This window comes from Apium graveolens, chromosome 3, assembly GCF_009905375.1.
Source record: "Apium graveolens cultivar Ventura chromosome 3, ASM990537v1, whole genome shotgun sequence".
NCBI lineage: Eukaryota > Viridiplantae > Streptophyta > Magnoliopsida > Apiales > Apiaceae > Apium > Apium graveolens.
In genome coordinates, this window is record NC_133649.1 from 146,314,331 (window position 1) to 146,336,935 (window position 22,605).

At 34.9% G+C, this 22,605-nt stretch overlaps 2 protein-coding genes and 1 non-coding gene across 4 annotated transcripts; 2 read left to right on the forward strand and 1 right to left on the reverse strand.

Annotated features, from left to right (window-relative positions):
• Window positions 1-709: 709 nt before the first annotated feature.
• Window positions 710-816, forward strand: LOC141716081 (small nucleolar RNA R71). Its single transcript, XR_012572811.1, has one exon. It is a non-coding gene; the product is annotated as a small nucleolar RNA R71 (small nucleolar RNA).
• A 9,918-nt stretch (window positions 817-10,734) lies between these two features.
• On the forward strand, window positions 10,735-12,242 carry LOC141712823 (high mobility group B protein 3-like). 2 transcript variants are annotated; one of them, XM_074515906.1, is made up of 8 exons: window positions 10,735-10,884; window positions 10,986-11,040; window positions 11,126-11,242; window positions 11,333-11,390; window positions 11,483-11,527; window positions 11,612-11,695; window positions 11,778-11,873; window positions 11,956-12,242. In XM_074515906.1, exons 2-8 carry the CDS (start codon window positions 10,994-10,996, stop codon window positions 11,974-11,976), a joined length of 468 nt encoding a protein of 155 aa, XP_074372007.1. In that variant the 5' UTR covers window positions 10,735-10,884; window positions 10,986-10,993; the 3' UTR covers window positions 11,977-12,242. The 2 variants fall into 2 exon arrangements, with proteins under 2 accessions (XP_074372007.1, XP_074372006.1); XM_074515905.1 differs by having other exon boundaries at window positions 10,755-11,040.
• Window positions 12,243-13,107: 865 nt separating this feature from the next.
• LOC141712822 (acetyl-coenzyme A synthetase, chloroplastic/glyoxysomal) lies at window positions 13,108-21,564 on the reverse strand. The gene is made up of 18 exons (XM_074515904.1): window positions 21,091-21,564; window positions 20,868-21,011; window positions 20,565-20,720; window positions 20,357-20,479; window positions 20,091-20,259; window positions 19,401-19,483; window positions 18,415-18,516; window positions 18,240-18,328; window positions 18,059-18,149; window positions 17,147-17,260; window positions 16,471-16,547; window positions 16,310-16,388; window positions 16,114-16,182; window positions 15,836-16,011; window positions 15,677-15,733; window positions 15,180-15,270; window positions 15,003-15,101; window positions 13,108-13,577 (listed from the first exon to the last, which is right to left on the reverse strand). Exons 1-18 carry the CDS (start codon window positions 21,295-21,297, stop codon window positions 13,392-13,394), a joined length of 2,112 nt encoding a protein of 703 aa, XP_074372005.1. The 5' UTR covers window positions 21,298-21,564; the 3' UTR covers window positions 13,108-13,391.
• Window positions 21,565-22,605: the final 1,041 nt, after the last annotated feature.

The following is a 22,605-nucleotide window of genomic DNA, read 5'->3' on the forward strand; positions in this document are numbered from 1 at the left end:
GTCACTGGGAAGAGTGCCAGGTTGACGATTGAGCACTGCATTGGCTATTTGACCTATTTGGTTTTCCAAGGTCTTGATAGAAACCGCCTGACTTTTGCATAACAGCTTAAGTTCCTCAAAATCAGCACTAGTAGGTGCAGCTGCACTTCCCTGTTGAGGATATGATTGCCTTTGAGCATACTGCTGTGGTTGATGGAATCCAGGTGGATTAAACTGTTTACTCACACCTTGCTGATATGGTGGCTGAATAGCATTCTGATTATTACCCCAGTTGAAATTTGGATGATTTCTGTTATTAGGATGATAAGTAGCTGGCACAGGCTGCTGTTGTCGCTGATAATTATTCACATACTGAACAGATTCGTTGACAATAGAACACTGATCCGTAGCATGAGAACCTGCACAAAGCTCACAAACCATAGCTATTTGATTAACTCCATATGTAGCCAGAGAATCAACCTTCATTGACAGCGCTTGAAGCTGCGCTGCAATAGCGGTGACTGCATCGACTTCCAGAATACCTGCTACTTTCCCAGGCATCATCCTCTGAGTTGGGTTTTGATGCTCATTTGCAGTCATAGTCTCGATAAGATTATAAGCCTCAGTATAGCTTTTAGCCCATAAGGCGCCTCCAGCTGCTGCATCGAGCATGGGCCTAGATTGGGCCCCCAAACCATTATAGAAACCAGTGATCACCATCCAATCAGGCATTCCATGATATGGACACTTTCTCAATATTTCCTTATAGCGTTCCCAAGCTTCGCACATAGATTCTGTAGGTTGCTGCGCAAACTGAGTAAGAGCACTCCTCATAGCAGCAGTCTTTGCCATCGGATAAAACTTCACCAGAAACTTTTGCGCAAGATCTTGCCAAGTAGTGATGGACCCAGCCGGTTCAGAATGTAACCAGTCCTTAGCTTTGTCCCTCGGTGAGAATGGGAAAAGCATCAGCTTGATAGCCTCATAAGCCACGCCATTATACTTGAAAGTGCTGCAGATCTCGACAAAATTCCTTATGTGCATGTTGGGGTCTTCAGTCGCAGCTCCTCCAAAAGAAACAGAATTTTGCACCATCTGAATAGTGCCCGTCTTGATTTTAAAGGTGTTAGCTTGAATAGCCGGATGAAGAATGCTTGACTGAATGTCATCAATTTTTGGCCGAGAAAAGTCCATAAGAGCTGGATCAGCCTGAACAATATGATCACCCATGTTTACTGGTTCTTTCTGCTCAGTTCCTGAATCCGAATCTTCAAAATCTATCTTCTCCGGAATATCAAGAACTTCGTCTGTCTCCTCAGCTGTATCTAAAGTCCTCTTGCGAGTACGAGAACGAGTTTGCATAAACGCTCGCTAAAGTACCTGAAACACAACCGGAAACAATAAGTAACTACTACGTCCTAATCACTGAGTCCTAATGACCAATGATGGTAAGTACATAAACTAAACAAATACGCCGAGTCCCCGGCAGCGGTGCCAAAAACTTGTTAGGGCGAAAACACGCGCTAATATTCACGCAAGTATACGCGTTCGCAAGTAATATAGAATACTTTCTAGTTCGTTCCCACAGAGACTCAGACTAATTATTGTCTAATTAAACTCACACGCCAATGTATGATTACTTCCCAATGTTAAGACACTAACACTTAGAATTGTTGACTAAATATTAACTACAATTAATTACTTAATTAATCACTTAATTAACACTTCAAATTAACAATATTAAAACACTCATGAGATCACAACTTCATTACTACTTCCTTCAATAGTTATTGTTATTACCTTTAGCATGTGACAGTGATGATATTAATCGAATAACACGAAACTGATAAAAGCCAACTTTCATTGTACTAATACCATTCTACCAAACATCCACAATTAAGATAGAAGTTGAATAGTCATCAATTATGTTGAGTTCCTATATGTCTACAGAAATTGACAACACAACGATTTAAGCATAAGTTATTCTTTTTGATTACACAGGGCAAATAAAACTGTTAGAGTTACCCATTAATCATGCACATCATACATGAACCTATGCTAGCATGGCAAGTTCTAAATCTCAAGATCCACCATCGCTTCACAAGAGATTAACACCCTATCTTATATGTTCGCGACGCAATAAGACGAATACGCACAACCAATACTAGATATCATACAATCATCACACACTAAAGTATTAAACAATTAACTAAAGAATTCCATAGTAAATCCGTTGCGACCCCATGATCACGATTAGCCCATAATAGCACTCATCGTCATCATGGGTTCATATGAAATCATGATAAACAAACACAAGAAAATAATAACTAAACTAATTATATTAAATCAGAGTACGTCACAAGAGTAAATAGGTTCAAAGTAAGAAAACTAGCATCCAACATTACAACGAAACAAGAATCACAAGAAAATATGCTTCCTCTTCGTTGCTGTGTGCTAAAACGGTCTTTTTCCTTATCTCCTTCGCTCTTTGCTTAATACCACGATCCTCTCTCGTAAAAACGTCTCCAAATCTACTTATATAATAGTCCCATAAAACTCAGATTACATAGAAGTGGAAGCCAAACAGAAGTAGAAATCCTAAAATAAATTATCTTTTTTCCCGACCCTGCGCGGCCGCTCAGCATAGCTGAGCGGGCGCTCAGCTTCCTGCGCGGCCGCTCAGCATTGCTGAGCGGGCGCTCAGGACCCTACTGGAAAAATCCTGAGTTTGCTCCGTTTCTTCGCTGTAATCTGCCCATTCCTTTCCTCTCTCAATGGTGAACACATGCCAAGGCTTATTCTTGATGATTACTCCTCCGAAATGAGACTAAGACCCTGAAATGCATAAACACTAGAAAAACGCATCAAATACACAAAATACTTGATTTCAAGGCACCAATTTAAGCCATTTTAAGATGTTCTAACTGGTATAAAATGCCACTTATCAAGAAACGATCACATAAAGGTCCATTTAATTCAATCTACCCTCTCTCCTTTATTGGGTCCATCTGCCTTCCTTAATCGACAAAAGCTTCAGTTGTCGCTGCGTGCTATCTTATTCGTAGCTTCATATCAAGCTTCCATACCGGTAATACCCCCGTCATCAACTATACAATCGTTAAGTGGAACAGACTATCCAATAGTCAATAAGTCGGCTAATGTCACATCATCTTGTTACTATAAATATATATCACATCATCATAACACCATTATCTAATTTCAAGAAAGCTCCAGATCCATAATATCCTCCAACTCTCTCTTTTCAACACTTATCTAATCCATTCCACAAGCTAGTCATGGGTGACCTAATCATTAATGGCTTCTTTTAACCTGGTAACAACTATCCTCCAGAACACTTGAATCTTCTTTCTAAACTTCTTCTCACCTTTATTTATATCTCAAGTACTCACCATTTACTGTAACTCCCGAATCCATCCTCGTAGGTACTGTTGTTTCATAGGACAAGTTTTAAACTGAGGGTATATAACATAATGTAGGGTAAACTGAAAAGATACACTCATAGTTAAATGTCCAGTAGAACAAGAATAAGCAAATGAAGGTTCTTAAATAGGTAGTCTCATATCAAGAGGTGGTAAAATAGCGTAGAATAGCTTGAAAAGGTGCAACTATTATAACAGAAGGTAATACCATTAATACTGAGGGAAGAACAAGATGTAAATCAATCTGAGAGAAGATGATGATCCTCGAACGGAAGGCTCCAAACGATCAGATGATACAGAGAAATCAGGATCTGCCATTGCCGTTGTCTGGAAATCACATCGCAAGTTAAGAATCCCGAATCGCAATACGAACCGTGCCGGAGACCTACTATATAGTCGCACTCAGCCTCACGATGTCTTATCTTTCTATTTCCTATTCCTAATCCTAACCCTCTACCCAATCCCGATAATCTAGGCTTGTTTCAGTGACTTATAACCTGTAGCTCTGATACCAACCTATGGCGTCCTCCAAACCTGGGTCAGAAGTTTGGGGTCCACAACACATACACAATATATAAACTTGTATATGAAATATTATTTGTATTGACCCTGCTTTACATAACCACGGACCGCAACAGGTTAAAGTATGAAAACAAGCCACAACCCTAACTTATTATTACAACGTACTAAATCCCAACTAATTTAACTTACAACTGATAATGAAATTATTCTTACAATCTTACTATCTCGCTACCGTAATAAGCTCCTTCTAGCTCGTTCCAACTCATTCTGGAATCCTAGCTCGTACATTGAACCGGGTAACCTCTCTATCAACCATATCCTTCTTAACTATTGAAATACATAAAAAAATTCGCAAGAGTGAGCTAACTAGCTCAGCAAGTCACAATGACAAGAATTGTGGTTAATCAATGATCAAACGAGATGCTTCAGAGGAATCAAGTTTATTGCTAAATAATCATTAGAATTGGATATTCATTTTAAATTTTAAAACCAAGGTTAGGCTGTTGATCAGTCACGCACTAACCCCGAGCAAAGCACACAGCTCTGCTCTACGAACTGGATCCAAGGCACACATTGGCCTAATTCGACCACGAATCTGGTCTGACCACGAATCTGGTCCACATAAAGAAAACTATCCAATTCTAAAGCAGTTCAATATCATAAACAATATAATTCAATAAAACCGGATCATAATCAACAACAATAAAACATTTGCATAAGCGCATGGTGAAAATTCATGGGTACCGCAAGGGTATGTCAGAGTATATAAAAGAAATGGCCTCCAGCCTGTAGGAGAATCGGGTATTAGATGAATAATATTTTTACAAGGTTTTAGTTCTTTGATGTCACAAGGTATGGTTGAGTACAAAAATTTCTATATGTTTAAACAATTATGTTCCAGTGTTTGGTATATGATGGATATATATTTGTGGAGTAGTATCGTATTTGTGTGGTTTAGTATCTGGTAAATCAACAAGAAATGGTTTACAAAGAATAAGGCTTATGGCTCAAAGATCAAGTGAAGTGGCTCAGGTTCAAGGCTGAAGCATTGAAAGTATTTACAATATAAAACAAAGCTATTTTGACTACTTAACAATAGGTTACGAGAAAATTTAGAAATATTTGCATTATATCTCGAAAAAGATTTAGAAGTACTTGCCTTACAGGGCTTTACAACTATTACTGAACAACTCTGAGCCGACTCTGTCGCTCAGGCTTTAATGTCCAACCATTAGATCACATTGGATTCGACTTCGACACTCAGGTTTTTCTGTTGAAACTCTACTGAGCTCGTCGACTGACCACTAGGTTATCTTTAGTCCATCGTCTACTTTCGGTTTCCCGACTAGAACCTACAGGGTCGAAATACTCTATGTTAGACACCCAGTTATGCTTGACATATCCTTGCTAACAACCTACCTATGCAATAACATATTCCGACTCATAATTATTTATATTATAATAACACATACAACAATTAGGGTTCACGTTCTCGAAATCGGTTCAGTGTTCGTTTTCAGAAAATACGTATACTCGTCATTTTATGAAATTAGGGTTACTGAGTTTTGGACAGAACATTTACCACAACATACAATCAAGTTCGTATAATGTATAAGTACATATATATATATTCACTTAACATCCCGATAATTACCGGATACGCTTCCGTATTTCCATAGTTGATTTCCCAGAAATCGGGCAACGCCTCCTTTATTTATCGGACTACCCGTTGAAACATCAATCAACGTCAAATCCCAAACACAACAATCGCAACAATTATCCAATCACATCCCAATTCCACAAATCCCAATCACTGATTTAAACCAACTAATTATTATTATTCGCATTTTTACATTTATTTCTTTTAAAATATTAGGACTCAGAATAAACATCACAGTCCACCGTCGGCTCGCCGAGGCTCGTCGCCGACGACGGTAAAATTCGCGGGTACCCGAATTATTCGGGTTTCCGACGCGAACTCCACCGATTTATAATAATAGTTTTCCGCACGAAAATCTTTTAATCTCACGAAACTAGTCAACAAAGTACCTGCAGAAAATAATAATATAAAATTCCAATTTGGTACCAATTGAACCAACAACAAACAACAATCAACCACACAGCCACCGCACACACGCGCCACCGCACACACACACGACACGCACTCACGCACACAGCAACACACACACACCTCACACACATATACACACAAACAGAAACATATATATACATATATGCTGGACAAAATCGAACAAAGAAACCATGGTACCAAAAAGTCGCCGGAAAGGAAAAAAGGCGGGGCAAAATCACTGAGAACCAGAAAGAAATGGAAGGAAAGAGGGGGAGGAAGAAATAAACAAAGAAAAAGAGAAGAGATAAATAAAGATATGCAGAGAGACGAAGAGAAAAATTGAGAGGAGAGATTGAGATAGAGAAAAGGAGAGTGATGAAGGTGGTGGTGACATACAACCGTGTTTGTTGTTTTGTTTTTATTTTATTATTAATATTTTTTTATTAACTAATTTGCAGCCAACACGTGGCTCTCACAATCTTATTTCACTGCCACGTGTCTCGCGATTTGGGACACGTATCAATAAACGTACTGCAACCCTTTTTCTGGTTCGCTATCTCGCAATTTATCGAGCCAAGTTGCACAAAATAAATTCAGAAAATTATCAAAATAGTCTCAAAATATTACAAATATCCTGAAGTTAATTAAAATGTAAATTTCATTATTTTAAAATCATTTCTAAAACATAATTTATACCTGCTTTTATCAATTAAACGAATAAACGTGCGGGTAAAATTAATCCCAAAAATTTCCAAAATAATTTTAAAATTCTCAGAATATTCCAAACTTCAATAGATATGAATTTCATAATTTTTGAAGAATTCTAGAATTAAATATGGATTTTACAAATAAAAGCAATCAGAAAATCATTTAAAGATAAATAATTAATAAAATATTGATTTCTAAATTTTGTAAAATCCCAAAAATAATTATTGAAATTATAAAATCATAAAACTAATTTTAGAGACAATCCAAATATTTACGGATTTAAAACTGTAATAAAATCACCTTTTAAAAATAAAACAGAACAATATAACTCAATTTTTAACTACACATTCCAATTATTTACACCAATAAATCACAGACAAATAGTATATATCAACACACTGCTGCCAAAACCAAGACACATATTTTATTTAATTAATACTTCCACAATTACATATTTAAATAATTCAAAAAAATACAGGAGTCGTTATACTCACTCTTCCATTTTCGACACATACATAAAATTCGATAACATTTATCGATCATTTCTTCACTTTATTCGTTTAACCGAATCGATACATGCGATCACATCATCATGTATTCACATACTTTCCCATGAAAATCATAACTCGTTCATTTTTATTTATTCCTCATAAATAATTATTTTCCAATAAAATGATACACGTACTTATTTACGTATAGCACACGAAAACTGGTATCGCTCAAACTTTCGTTTCGTTGTTATATCAACATCAATACACATACCACTTATAGGCAAATCAAATTGAAATAAAGTAAATCCATATAATCATTTTTAATTTCACACAAATTTACATTTATTCAGAAAATACAATACACAAATTTTCCGGATATTACAAAAAATCCAATGTGTCCATTATGTTGATACCGGAAAAAAATATTATTTTAACGAGATTATTACTTTATCAATCATTATTTTATCGAGATTTAACTGTATTATCAAAAAGGCTCCCGAATTGTGTGTATGTGGCAGGTAAAAAATTGTATAATAACAACATACACAAGAAGAATAAATAAGAATATCACATAGTTAAAAAATTTCTCATATGCTTTGAAAAGTGATCAAGACAAAATTTAACACATTATATTTTTCACATGAAATTTACTTATATTTATATTCATTTTTTACAATTTAAATATCAGAAATTTCCTTAATCCGACAATAAACAAAGTAAAATCTACGTGCGTTATTACATGAATGTTCACACTTTATAATCATTACTATTGAAAATAAATCAATTAGATTTTTACAGGTCTAACTCGAGTCCAAACTTTTTAATTGAGTGATTACCGATTCCGAGAATATTCGAATCAGTTGGATTACATCATAGTGGTTAGCACCTTCATATTTCTCTCGTAAAAATAAAAAATACAATTTATATTTATTTGTTACAAATCACAATATATAATTTATTAAAATTTGAATTTATTTATTCTATTTTAATTTCAAATAGTTATATTTTTTATTTATATAAAATTGTAAAACAATTATACACATTAACACATATGTTTTAACCTTTTAACCTAAACAAACTCAATAAATTTGTGTAAATAAAAATAAGTACATGTGATTTAAAAAAAATAATTAAAATAAAAATAATTACATATGATCTATTTACCATAAACTTTTAATGTAAATAAACTAGTTAAAAAGGAGTTTAATTATAAGACAAGTTAAAATAAAATTTAAAAAACGTTAACTTAAATGTGTTAATAAAATCATCGAATTGTGTAGACGAGTTAGTAAAAGCGTCTGTTATTAATCATGTAAGGTTCCATTTCGAGAGACATGATATGTGAGGATTTTTTCCCGAACCTGATGTTGAAGTATCACCGGGATCAGAATATTTTGACGGCTGAATAAGTTTGATTTACATATCACATGTTGAGTTTGAGGAGGTTAATATTAATGTGCGAGAGATATATCTTTTGTAGTGTTAAAAAGATATTAAGATAATATTTAAACTGAAAAAAATTAATTGGAAAATATAGTTGGTCCATAACATGTTTGAAGATACGAATTGATTTACATAGAAAGTGATAATAGATAATCGTAAATTAGGTTTTAATATAACTAACAACTTTAATATACTAAAAATATATACAGCCTTTATTTTATTTATTTATCTTTTTGATTTTTACACACATTTTAATGTGTTTTGACTGATTAGTTAAAATTATGGTTTGCAAAATTTTCTTTTTGTAAATAAAAGTAGACAACTTATATTTTAATTTACAATTTTTTTTCAAAATTATATTTCTAATTATTCGGTCAAAATATATTAAAATGCATGCAACAGTAAAAATGACAAATAAAAAATGAAGTAAGTATTACATACAAATGATCATATTATCCATATATTTGTAAAGTATTTATCTTATCTTATTTCCGCTATAAAATGTTATTCACTAATATTAGTACGGTTTAAATCTTATTTTTTAAAATTTTGTTGTAACCCGATCGCGTATTGTGTTATTTTGAGTCTCTCGGTCATCCAAATAGGTCTGTCAATGGATCAGGTTTGTATCGGATCGGCCTAAATCCATATCCATATCCATTTATTTTTTCGGATTCGGATTTGAATCGGATCGGCTCCAGATTTTTTATAGGCCGATCCATATCCGGATCCGTTCGGATCACGGATTTCGGATCGGATATCCGCTCCATTTATATATATTTAATTTTTAACTTAAATTATTACAATATCTATCTAAAATTGACAATTCCGAAAAATATTAATAAACAAGTAGAATATAACGAAGTCCAAAGATAAATTACGAACTACAATTCGCTTTTTGAAATAAACATACTATTGAGTTGTACACTATTTTAATTTTAACAATGAAAAAAATTGATGTTACGAAATGAAATTGTTATATGAATTGAGACTTGGGTTATGCAGCTTTAAAAGGTAAAAAAACTAGGGTTATAAAAATGGACTGAACTAAAGAGACCTAACCAAACGAAATATAAATAATGAGACTTGACTCGAGGATAATATGTTTAAAATTTGAACTATTAAAAATTAATTTTAGTACATTATATATATATATATATATATATAAACCGGATCAGGTTATTAACGGATCAGATCGGCCTAAATCCATATCCGCTCCATTTATAATCGGATTTTTCTTATCGGATCGGATCTCGGATCGGATTTTTAATAGGTCGATCCATATCCGCTAAAATGGTCTCGGATCGAATCGAATTTTCGCTTCATGGACATGCCTACATCCAAACACTAGGAGACGTTATATAAACATATTTTTGTTCCTAAGAATATTTAATACATTTTAAGTTTTAATTTTATATAGACCTATAGAAAGAAAACAACAAGCTCCCAAAGCTCATGTAACATTTCATTTGATATTAATGTAGGAAACACCATTAGTATTCTACATTTGAAACATACATGACAAATTTATTTGAATCAAAATATTAAAATATAATTAATTTTAATTTTAAATACAAAATCTCGGATTTATTACATCTCAATAACCCAATAATTGCATAGTCAAAAACTCTTCCCCTCCATCTTATCACAATCACATTGCCTTTGTCAGCTCCTACTAGATCACCCCATTAAATTACCAAAACACCCCTAGTGGGCTTCCCCAATTTTATTCCCAATCCTTCTTTCCAAATCAATCAATAATAATACCCCTCCTCAACATCGTCATAATATCTCAAGGCTACCTTAGTCATTCCACCTACCATTCCTTACACCACCCTTATCTCCCAAACTCCACCAGATCTCGCCATGTGTCAACAAACTCAAGCATATACCAAAGCAACGGCCAGGATCAAACAATTCAAGAAACACACAGAAAGCACAAAGCCTAACAAGGATTGAAATAAGCTAAATCAACCAATGAAAACAAACCAACCGGATCAGTGACGTGGCAATTAACATTTGAAATTCCCGCCAAAACCCGGAACGTAATAGAGAATATAAAAGATTTTTATTATAATTGATTTAAGATAGAGGAGAGTATAGTATTACTCTCATATACCTCACCACATAAGAAGGCTGTATCTATATCCCCCCATCAATATCTCTATCTTTTTCCCCTCTATATTATTCTCCCCCTCTTCACAACTCTTTCCCACACATCTCATTTCTGGTAGCCTAACTCGCTCTCTTTCGTTACTCTGACTCACTGAGTTAACTCGAGTTTCACCGAGTCAACCCGAGTCTGACCGAGTCACATCGTTTTCTTTGCAGGAACAGCTATGAAAGGAGGTAGATCAAAAGGCGAGACCAAAAAACCTGAAAGCAGGTGCGTTTTTTTGTTGTTTTGTGTAATTTGTGTTGTTAATTACGGTGTGGATCTGTGTGTTGATTGTGTATGTGCTGAATTTTAGGCTGGCGGTGAGTAAGAGAAGCGCCGCAGCAGGTAGTAAGAAACCGGCGAAGAAAGTAAAGGCCGAGAAAGATCCTAATAAGCCGAAGAGGCCTGCTAGTGCTTTCTTCGTTTTTATGTATGTATCGTTGGCCTTTGGATACGAGATCCGTATGTTTGTATTATGAGTTGTGTTTTTGATATACATATGTATGGTGAATTTGTCTAGGGAGGACTTTAGGAAGACGTATAAGGAGAAGCATCCGAACAACAAATCTGTAGCTGTTGTAAGTATTTTTGATTCGAGATTTTGACCTTTTGATCTGTTTAGTTGTTTGTTATATTTTGTTTAATTTTGTTGTGGCGGTGGATTGTTTAGGTCGGGAAAGCTGGTGGTGATAAGTGGAAATCCATGTCGGAAGCTGTGAGTTGATTGTTTGAATTTTTGGATTTATTTTGTTTGAATTGCGGAATTATGTTTTGATTTGTTTGTTTTAATTTGTAATAGGATAAAGCTCCGTATGTAGCCAAGGCAGAAAAAAGAAAAGTTGATTATGAGAAGACTATGCTTGCATATAATAACAAAAAAGAGGTATATTTTTCGGTGAAAGAAGCTATATAATTAAATTGTTGTTTATATTTGTGTGATTTTGATTTGTTTTACTTGATTTTAGGCTGATGAGAAAGACGTAGTTGAAGAGGAAGAGTCTGACAAGTCAAAATCAGAAGTTCACGATGATGATGAAGACGACGAGGATGAGAGTGGCGAGGTTCGTACTATTGTATATATTTTTGTAGTTAAGAAATGTCTATATATGAAGAAGATGTTGAGACTGTGATTATGTTTTGCAGGAGGATGACGATGACGAGTAAAGAGAGATTGTGAAAGCAGTTGATGAATTTGGGCAACTACTATATGATGATGATAAGGATGTTCTTAACCACGGATGGGATTAGTGTCAACTTCCTAAATGAATTTGGATAAATAGTTTGGTTTTAGGGGTCAAATATCTAATGATCTATGAGGAGAATTTTTAATTTGGTTTCGGAAATTGTACTTTTATCTGAAACTTTGTAATATCCTCCTCTTTGTACTTTGATTCGGGCTTAATATAAATTCAGCTAGCTTTTTACTTTGATCATATATCTCCTTAAGACTTGTACAATTCTTAAGCATTCAATTAGCAGTTCGATACTTGGATGTGTTTTACCTAAAAGTTGATATGATATTATCTGCAAGTCGAGGAGGAAAACTGTGAAGTTACATTAAGGTGGGATGTTTGAATTGTTAAGCAATGACGCAAGTAAAAATGGGTGTATTCTGATTAAACCTGATGACTTTGTGATTTATAAGTTAAACAAGAAAACTGTAAACTCGAGGAGGAATTGAAATATTCCACTACATGTGGTGATATTCTAATTGTATATGAAAAGATTTGGACTTTAATGATCACACAGATTTTTGTTCAAACTCTCAAGGTCAAGTAGATGGATCTTTTTCAGTTGGTTGCAGATTTTTTCAAAATTTGGATATTTTTGTTTTCATTTTTACAAGGTACTTGACCTTGTAATCTTTTATTCTGGAAGTCTTTCAGAAATGGTCAAAATATCACAAATCAGAATCCTGGTGATGTACATGTCAAGGGCTGAGATTAGATCCAATTCCTTGTCAGTGTATCACAATTATTATACCAGACTGGTGTGCATAAAAAATCTTACCTTATAAATTCCAGATACAGCCAAAAAAGAAGCATATTCCTTCTCCCCTTTACTAATTATTGATTTTTTTAATGAGCATCTTTTCACCTTATAACCCCCCCCCCCCCATAAGTTATAAAGGCCTGCTTAAGAACATTTGAAGGTATTAAACTACACTCTGAAGTTTTCACAAGTGCGGATGTGCTCAAGTGTCAAGTGTGCTCAGAATACTAATATAACCTTCTTGCTGAATCTGTTAGGGGTTTTTTTAGGGGGAGGGGGGAAACATTTTCGGTGCTACGAAAATACTGAAACTTGGCAACAATAAACATTGATATCCGGAACTCCAGAGTATTCAAAATACATCTTATAATTTTTACTTAATAACATAGAATACGACAAGGGTAAAGAAGTATATATAGTAAACTAGTTCTACGGAACATTACACATCAGTCAGAATTCGTAAAAAAGAAAATATAAAACATCAACTAAATATTGGATTTTATTCTGGTATTATTCTGAATAAAGCTGAAGTTGAACTTTACCCAATCAGGGGCTGTACGGTATATATAGGAACAATTTGGGGAATCTCAGCAATTAGCCAATGCAATTAGCTGATCAACTACACATGGATCTGCAAGTGTGCTTGTATCCCCAAGCTCATCTAGTTGCCTTGAGGCAATTTTTCTTAAAATCCTCCTCATGATCTTCCCACTTCTAGTCTTCGGAAGACCAGGTGCCCAGTGGATTTTATCCGGGGCTGCAAATGCACCAATCTGAAAGAAAGATTGCACAAAGTTTAGTTATAGAGCTCATCCAAAATTAGAACGTTAAAAGAACTAAGACAGGTTTTTTCCTCTCTTTTTTCGTACACATGATTCAGAAGGGGTATCAAATTTGTGTTGCCACATAATTCATTCTAATTATTTGCAATTGTCTAGTAACGGCAGCAACCTCCAAATCCAGTGGGAGGAAATGAAATTTAATTCAAATATAAAATTTGTGTTTAACCCAATGATATCACACACTCCCAACAGGAACGTATTATATCAGGATTAGTAATTTATTAGCAATAAGTTTAAGAACCAATATTATAACCTGTTAATAACAGTAAACTTTAAGAACCAATATTATAACTTGTTAATAACACTAAACACTAGGTGAAACTGTGAAAGACTTTTGGAGTAGGTGAAACACATTACAAAATCGAGGCAGTGACTGATTGAGGAAATAACATTTATGTTATTAATTTAAGATTCTCTACAGATGATCTTTAAAGGACCCACAAGCTTTAGAAAAACGACATGCAAATGAACCACCAGGTCTATTGCAGGTCTGGGTTCCTGTATTAGATGGATGAGAAAATGGCATCTTGCAAAGCCTAATGGATAAATCATCACTGGAAAAGGCGATTGTAGATACTTTGCGGTCGCGGGGTCCTCCAGAAAGTAGATGAACGAATGGCATCTCACAACGCTTAATGGAAAAGTCAGCACTCAGAAAAACCTGTAAACTAATTATGCTTATCCCAAAAAAGTTGGGGAAGGCTTATTGAAATGGTTTGAATGTAAACTATAAAGGAGTAGAAGTGTCAGATGAAAATGGTTCTCAAAACTGAGATTGCATTGGCCAAGTTAAATGGTCAAGAATCGACATACTGGTTTGAGTTTTGTGAAGGTAATACATTACAAACAACATCCTCCTTCAATCCTTGGTTAAAGGGCATGTGCTCGATTCTAAACAGAGGTGATATGCTTTTCCAAATAAGAATAATGCTCAGTCAAGTACATCAGCTTTCTAAATGGGCATGCTAGTTGTATACAATTCTAGGAATTTAGCCAGTACAACCAACAACTAAGACTAATATTTCCAATGGTACCCAACAGAAGACTGCAAACTTGAACATGATTCACCTCAAAATCAGTCATCTTGTGTATGTGCTTTTTGCAATAAACTTTATAGGTAATAATATTTACTAATATTTACTGAGAATGGACATCTTCAAGACTCCAAGTTGTCCATTTTGATATTTTTGGTTACACTTATAAATTTCATGAAATGTGTAGTCATATATGCATATAGATCCAATTCATATTAAAACATCTATCGCAAAATTAAATCCATTGAGAGGGTTAAACTAATCATGTACGTGAAAACCCGTTTCACAAAATTTTAGAGGGTAAAGATGGAAATATATGCACCTGCTTTCGTACAGCAAGTATAAGACTTTTCCGTAGTTCTTCACTGTATGGAACACCATCAACCAGAGTAACGAAAGCATATATTCCTTGACCTTTCACCTAGTAGCATATATACGATTGTGGTTAAATTAAGCTTTAAAATCACATATTTTTGACATAACTACAAGGAGAAAATACCTCATGCTCGACCCCGACGACAGCTGCTTCAGCACACTGGGGATGAGAAACTAAAGCAGATTCAACTTCTGCAGTGCCAATACGGTGTCCGCTGTACATGTTACAAGTTAAGTAAGGAATTAGAAAGCATCTCGAATATAACCTTTCACATTTCATGACAATCGCCTTGGTAGCTAACAATTTTATGAAACATATCAATCCTTAATATACACGAAGATTTATAGAGAGAAAATGATAAATTCTGTAAACAATGCATATGGGTGAAATGAATGTGTGAATTCATGTGTATTATTGCAAATGAATCTTAGCTTAACTTCTGGACTGGAATGAACTCCATTCCCTTCACATCACATGTCATTACAGCCAACAAAATGTTACGTTAAGAATCATCTTTCTGTTTAGTAGATATGCCATGTCTGTTGTTAAGAATGTAAACCTCGGCAAGAAATTTCAGATGCCGGTGTTCTTTAAGTCCAATCGTATAAAAGAAAAGGTACCTGACATTGATAACATCATCGACTCTTCCAGTGAGCCAGTGGTACCCATCCTTGTCCCTAGAAAAAAATAGTAACCCCAAATAAATTAGTAGGAGGTAAAATAGAGCACTAAGAAGTCTGCTTAAAAGAGACCATGATTAACTTTTTCACAAATATTACCTGCTGCAGCCATCACCGCTAAAATAATAGCCAGGGAATGGCTTGAAATATGTCGTCTCATATCTATCATGATCTCCATAAAGAGTTCTAAATGCTCCAGGCCACGAGCCTTTTATGCACAAATATCCACTGCACTCACCTTCGATTTCTTTACCCTTCTCATCAACTATAACAGGCTGCAGTCACACAAAAAACAAAGAAAATAGTAGATATGTGGATATAAGATTGATGGCTAAGAACTGACAAACAATGTCAGTACTTTGGCTGGAAAAATATACCTGAACCCCAAAAAATGGAAGTGTGGCAGATCCAGGTTTCTGGGGCCAAGCACCAGGCAGGGGAGTGATCTACAAAGCAAAATTTGTAACCCATGTAAGTTTGTAGCATCTATAAATCTTTTATTTTTACTATTAAACTTGTAGCAAATACTCACATGTACAGAAGAAAAATGAAAAAAAATATAGTTTTAGTTACCATGAAGCCACCAGTTTCTGTTTGCCACCATGTGTCAGATATCGGGCACCTTGAGTCTCCAACTACGTTGAAGTACCATCTGTAGGACAGTAACACAAGTAAGTGAATCCTAATTCCTTCCTTTCCGATTAAACATTCAATAGCATAAATTGAGTAAGAACCTCCATGCACTTGGATTGATAGGCTCACCGACACTTCCAAGGACACGCAAGGATTTACGAGAGTAACGAGTAACATGCTGCATGCCCAAACACCATCAATTAGCATTAGAAAAGAAGGAGAACTCATAACTCCAAAGTCAAAACCCAAAAGGACAGTCAAAACCACCAACTTGCAATTTCCTATTAAATTCAACATACTTCAAAAACTTTGGTTGCAAATTGTACCTCTACATATATATTTAACACATGTAACTAGATAGCTTAGCTCCTTCTCTTTCGACAATATTTTAGGAAGTCGGAAATTTGTAAATTTAATTTTAAAGTGCCTCCATTTTTTTATACGCACTTCTGTTTTTAAATAAACAAGACAACCATCACATTTCACCTTGATTGACACCACTAAAGACTCATAAACCTTTAACGAGTTTTATGCACTATACAGTAGCTTTTACCTAATGTGCAATGCATACCCAACTCTACAACAAAGCCGAAACATCTTTCTGTGCACATGGATACTCATAAATAAGCTAATTACTTATGCCAAATAAGAACTTTGGACAATGAACAAATGAATAACAAGCTGCAAACTTATTTGTGTAAGCTGTTAAATTAGCAACAAGCATCTGCATTTGACGTTGAAATTAACACAAAGTAATCACTATAAAGCCTTTTTAACCTCATCCCCGTCGCGCATGAGAGACCGCACCAGTGTCGGGGCAGTATAGAATAATGTCACCTTGTATTTGTCCACGATTGCCCAACTGCGTCCAGGATCTGGATAATTTGGAGCCTGCATGTAAATGAAAGACATGCTGCTTAAGAAATGGAAACAATCTCTAACTTCCCTTCCCATGATAAATAATGTCAAATGCAATTGGAAACCTCGAACTAGCTAATATAATACCCCCCCCCCCCAAAAAATTTTGATTAAACTTCTTACATTTATTTAGATAAAAAAATAATCCATATCTAACACCTCTAATTGCATTTCTCATCTTCAATTAGCTAACATTTCTAGTACAAACATATAAACTCATAAAGAATCTATCCTTCTGAATTCTTCTCAAGCTTTTTTCTTTCATATGGAATCAGCCTATGTGCTAATAATGGAAAAATTGATGAGCATTTAGAAGAGAGGATCATTTTTGAGACCTTTTAGATTAAAGGTGGACCCTATTCAACTGTACCATTGTTATACAGATATAGATAGCAGACGACTGTCTTCACATTTTTCCTATCAGGATATGACAAGAATGTGGAAACAACTAATATGTATGCAATAAATATAAGACATCCATATCTCCTGTTGTAATTAGCACCACCTTATATACTCCTAAACATACAAATATATAGTTCTTAGGATGATTAGAACATTAGATGGTTGATGCTAAAGTGCCTAACGTCTCATAAAGTAATCATTCATATAGTATCTACATTAGTACTACATTAATGCATCCAATATGTAGGTCGCCATTAGAGTTTGCCCTGCATATCTTTTCTTTTTTTTGGGGGGGGGGAGCTAATAGATTTTAAATGCATCTTTACATATTTCCAAACCTAATCATTGCAGAAAATTTTAATCAATTACCCCTTCATAGACAACAACTGTCGCTCCATTAAGAAGAGGCCCATAAGTAACATAGCTGTGCCCAGTAATCCAGCCACAGTCAGCGGTGCACCTAAAAATATGCAAACACGAATTCAATCAATATATATATATATCATTATTATACTCCCATATGAGAAATAAATAATTGTCTTCACATTACCAGTAAATGTCTGACTGTTTGTAGTCAAAGGCATACTTGAATGTTGTTGCACTGTAAATCATGTAACCTCCTGTTGTATGCAGAACACCCTTTACAAAAAATTCATAAAAGGCTCTATTAGAATACTTGATAAATAGTGGAAGACATATTTAAGTATCCATATAAGCATAAACACCTTCGGCTTCCCAGTGCTACCACTAGTATAGAGCAGAAAGAGTGGATCCTCTGCATCAACCCAAACCACATCGCATACTTGTGAATATTTGGGCACAACATCCTGGAGGCGAAAATGATAGAGAGATGAGTGGAATGATATAACAAGAAATAAGTTAAACACTAAAAAATAGGTTTTATAGTTGAGGAATATGTGCATAACTGATTTAGAACTAGATTTGAACGCTTTTGTAGCACCCTTTGACACTAATGAATCCAGACCAGATAAGTAAACTAATCAATGAAATATTCTTATACTTAAAGCTATCAAGTTCAAAGCAAAGGTAGGATATAAACTTTTGAAGAATGTTTATGTGGTGCACCTAAACAAACTTGACCCAAAGATTTAAAAAACTAAATGGTAAAATGAAGAAACTATAGGTCCTTCCAATTTAATACTGGAAGTACAAAGATTCCATCAAAGAGATCAACCTCTAGCGCTAGTTTGTCATAACTCAGCCAACACTCCTTACCTTTAGAGTTCTATGAAACTCTTCAAAGAAGATCATATATTGGCCCAGCAGGAGATTTATTAGCTCCATAGAAGAAGAAGTGGCGGGGTTACGGAAGGACAAAATAGTGTAGATTTAGTTTAGGACATGGATTTAAGCTAAATATATGAGAACATAGTATGGTTTGATAAAATTGGAGGAAGAAACTTTTTTTTAACTAAAATTGTTATAGATAATACCAAAATCCAATAAATCTTCGAATATGGTGCAGGGTTAATTTCCTACATAGAATTGACATGACAGTTAAAGAAAATGCATCAAAGAGAAAGCTTAATGAATAAACTTGATGTAAAGAATCATTTAGACCTTGGAATTTTAAGGTTCTTGTTATGTTTTGCCTAGGTACTTTTACTATTATCTACATATAAATGGATTACGGCTAAATTTAACTATGCTTGTTTCCCCTTGACAAAAAAAACTATGTTTTCTTCCCCACCTGCCACCAGACATCCCTTCCGACCTGCCATTTTGTAGCTTTCCTTGTCATGGCAGATTCATTTTCAAAGGTCAAACATGCATCTGTGTACAGAAAAGAATAGATACGTTCAATAGAAAAGCATTGATTGGAGAAATAATATAGTTGAGTTGTCTAGTTCAAAAACTTCTGGAATATAGTCAGGCATAGTTAGGGGAGTGGAACACATGGAGTAAACTTTTAATTCCTTCCACATTTGTCAACTTGATGTTCATTAATCTTTTATGCAACTCCCATTTCTAAGTAACACGGACTGTGATGAACTTTGGCAGTTCTATTAAGCTAATTACTGGAGCATGTATTCTATCATAAAGTAATGTCATTTGTTTAATTAATTCTGTAGGTTTGCTGATCTTAGCCTCACAACTATGTGTATTAAGTTGATAGAACAAATTATACACAAATATCACTTTACTTCTCCTAATAATAGTTTATACACAGATCTCACTCTAAATTCCTCAAACAACATTTAAGGTGTGGAATTTAAGTTGCACCAAGTCATAGTGAGCAACCTTGTCTTCCTATGTTGAACTTCAACCTGTTCAATTTTTTCAAAAAATAAAAATAAAACCTTCTTGTCACCTTTATGACACAGCTAAGAAAAAAAGAGGATCCTCTATGTGCATGTGAGAAGAAACGAGAATAACACACCTACGGTGACCCCATTGTGGGATGCTTCATCAAGTGCAGCATCAACTATGTCTTTGAGATTAATGATTTTAGGCCCCCGCATAACAGCATTGCAAGTTATTACAATCTTTGGTCTACAATCAATGATTCTTTGAGCAACAGACTCTGCTGAGAATCCAGCAAAGACAACCTGGAAAACACACGACATTTCACAAGTTATGTACTTTTTAGAGCTGTTCCAAATTTAAGTATCCATAATCAAAACAAGTGCAGCTTCTGATGCATACCGAGTGAACTGCACCAATCCTCGCACATGCTAGCATAGCTATAGGCAATTCCATCAACATGGGTAAGTAAATTAGAACAGCATTACCCTTTTCCACACCATTATCTTTCAAGTAGTTAGCAAGCTGCAACAAGAACAATATAAAACATATCAACATTCAGCTATGAAAACAACAATAAGAGATAACTTCAACACACACACAAACACACCTGGCAAACTTGTTGCAGTAACTGACTGTATGTCAAAACACCATCAGCACCGGGCTCATTTCCCTCCCAATACATGGCAACTTTGTCACCATTGCCAGACTCAATATTTCTATCCAAGCAGTTGTAACAAATATTGGTAACACCTCCTTTAAACCACTAAACAAAAGAAAGCAAATTTAGAGCTAATCAACATCAACATCAAAACTTAACCCAAAAAAGAAAGTGGATAAAAAAAGTGGAAGAAAAGTGATAAAAATAATAAAAGGTGACATTTTGTTTTATTACTGGAAAGGAGAAAAAGACCTGAATTTGAATAGGGCCTTTTCTGACATCAAGATTTTCATCAAAAACCTGGTGACCCCATTTCTTCTTCCAATAAAACTCAGCAGCAATATCAGACCAAAACCCAGCTGGGTCCTGAACAGATCTCTTATACATCTCCAAATACTACCAAATTCAAAACATCCATCATTAAAAACCAATCAAACAAGTCACAAAAATCAATCAAAATGATAAAAGACAAGACCTTTTGAGGAGAAGGCACAAGAGCTTGAGTAGAAAACTCATGGCTAGGAAAAATAAGATCAAATTCTTCAGAAGCAAGAGCATCACCAAGAATGACAGCGTTGAGTTGAGAAATATTGCCTGCACCAGAAGGGAATGTAGCCATGGATTCAACATGTCTCAGCTCTTTAGGATTAGAAGTAATAATATTATTGTTATTTGCAGTCATAATTTGATGACTTTGTATAGTTGACTAGAATTGGAGATCTAGATTGGGGAAGGAGATACAAAATTACTACACAACTGCAACTAGTTCTTTTATGCAGGCCAAGGCCAGTAGTATCTGCATATGTTGGATGTTATGTTCGGTTCTTGCCCCTTTTATACATGATTTTTTATACATACATAGGAGTATCTTGTGTGTATGATATATTTAGCAGCGGCGGAGATTGACAAGGAGAAGCCCCTTTTTTTTGCTTGTTGCTTCATTTTTTTTCTTAAGATTTTGTATTTTGTAATACGTGTTCAAATTCTTTTTGTGATTGTGTTCGATACTTTAAATTTTAAATCATCAACGAGAACGGTGGATAATGTTGTTTTTTGTTTTAATAAATAGTGTATCGCTAGGCGTGTCAGGGCAGTGAGGGTACCTTCGAGAGATTAATCGGCAAGTCGGAGATTAATCGGAAGATATGTGTTATGGATAAAAAACTAAGGTTATTATTTGCTGTATTTATTACTAAGATTCAGGAGCTCAAGGCCTTTAATGGCGGCTCTCGTGTTTCGTAGCTTAATTCTGCCCTTACAAGATGCTTACGTATCTCTGTGAATTAGAGAATCAAGCCAAAAAAACGTAGTTCTGATTTGTGGGGCGAGACCCCTTATATAGATGTTGAGAGTCCTTGAATTGGACTAGGTATAGGAGACTTGGTGGGTAGGTCTCATAATTAGAATGGACTTTGGAGTCCTAGATAGTAGGAAACTGATTCCTTATCCTTTTAGGTCCCCTTGAGGCCAATCTACAAGGATTTATATCCCCACTAGGACTTATCTTAATAGTTGTTTTCCTCCTTTATTTATTAATTACGAAATTAATAAATAATCAGGGCTTTTGGGCCTTCTTTGTTCCATCAGGCCTGATCTGGTCCATCAGGCCTGATCAATGTGTTGACCTTCTTGGTTTGAATGTCATACATCTTCTTATTGGGCCTAGCAGCCCTACACCTTGTAATATTTAATTATACAATCAGGATTTATTTATCCCTATCATTAGCCCCCCAACTTTTGGGAAACATTGATTAGGTTTCACAGAAGTTAAGCCTATTCATTCCCTTACAGGGTTTCGTTTTTGCGTAAAGTGTGGAGCGACCTACACATTTACAACGACTTTTCCTTTAATTCAGGAATTATCTTAATTTTCAGGATTTTCCCCCTAATTTTCTGGATTTTCCCTTAATTTCTGGGTTTTTCCCTGATTTTCTGGGATTTATCCTTAATTTCTGGATTTTTCCCTAATTTTCTGGATTTTCCCTTAATT

Coding starts and splice junctions, on each gene's coding strand:
- LOC141712823 (XM_074515906.1), top strand. CDS start 10,994: ATGAAAGGAGGTAGATCAAAAGGCGAGACCAAAAAACCTGAAAGCAG. Junction 11,696..11,777: donor CATATAATAACAAAAAAGAG/GTATATTTTTCG, acceptor ACTTGATTTTAG/GCTGATGAGAAAGACGTAGT. Junction 11,874..11,955: donor ACGAGGATGAGAGTGGCGAG/GTTCGTACTATT, acceptor TATGTTTTGCAG/GAGGATGACGATGACGAGTA.
- LOC141712822 (XM_074515904.1), bottom strand. CDS start 21,297: ATGACTGCAAATAACAATAATATTATTACTTCTAATCCTAAAGAGCTG. Junction 15,734..15,835: donor AGCGGTGATGGCTGCAGCAG/GTAATATTTGTG, acceptor ATTTTTTTCTAG/GGACAAGGATGGGTACCACT. Junction 15,102..15,179: donor TCGTCGGGGTCGAGCATGAG/GTATTTTCTCCT, acceptor ATATGCTACTAG/GTGAAAGGTCAAGGAATATA.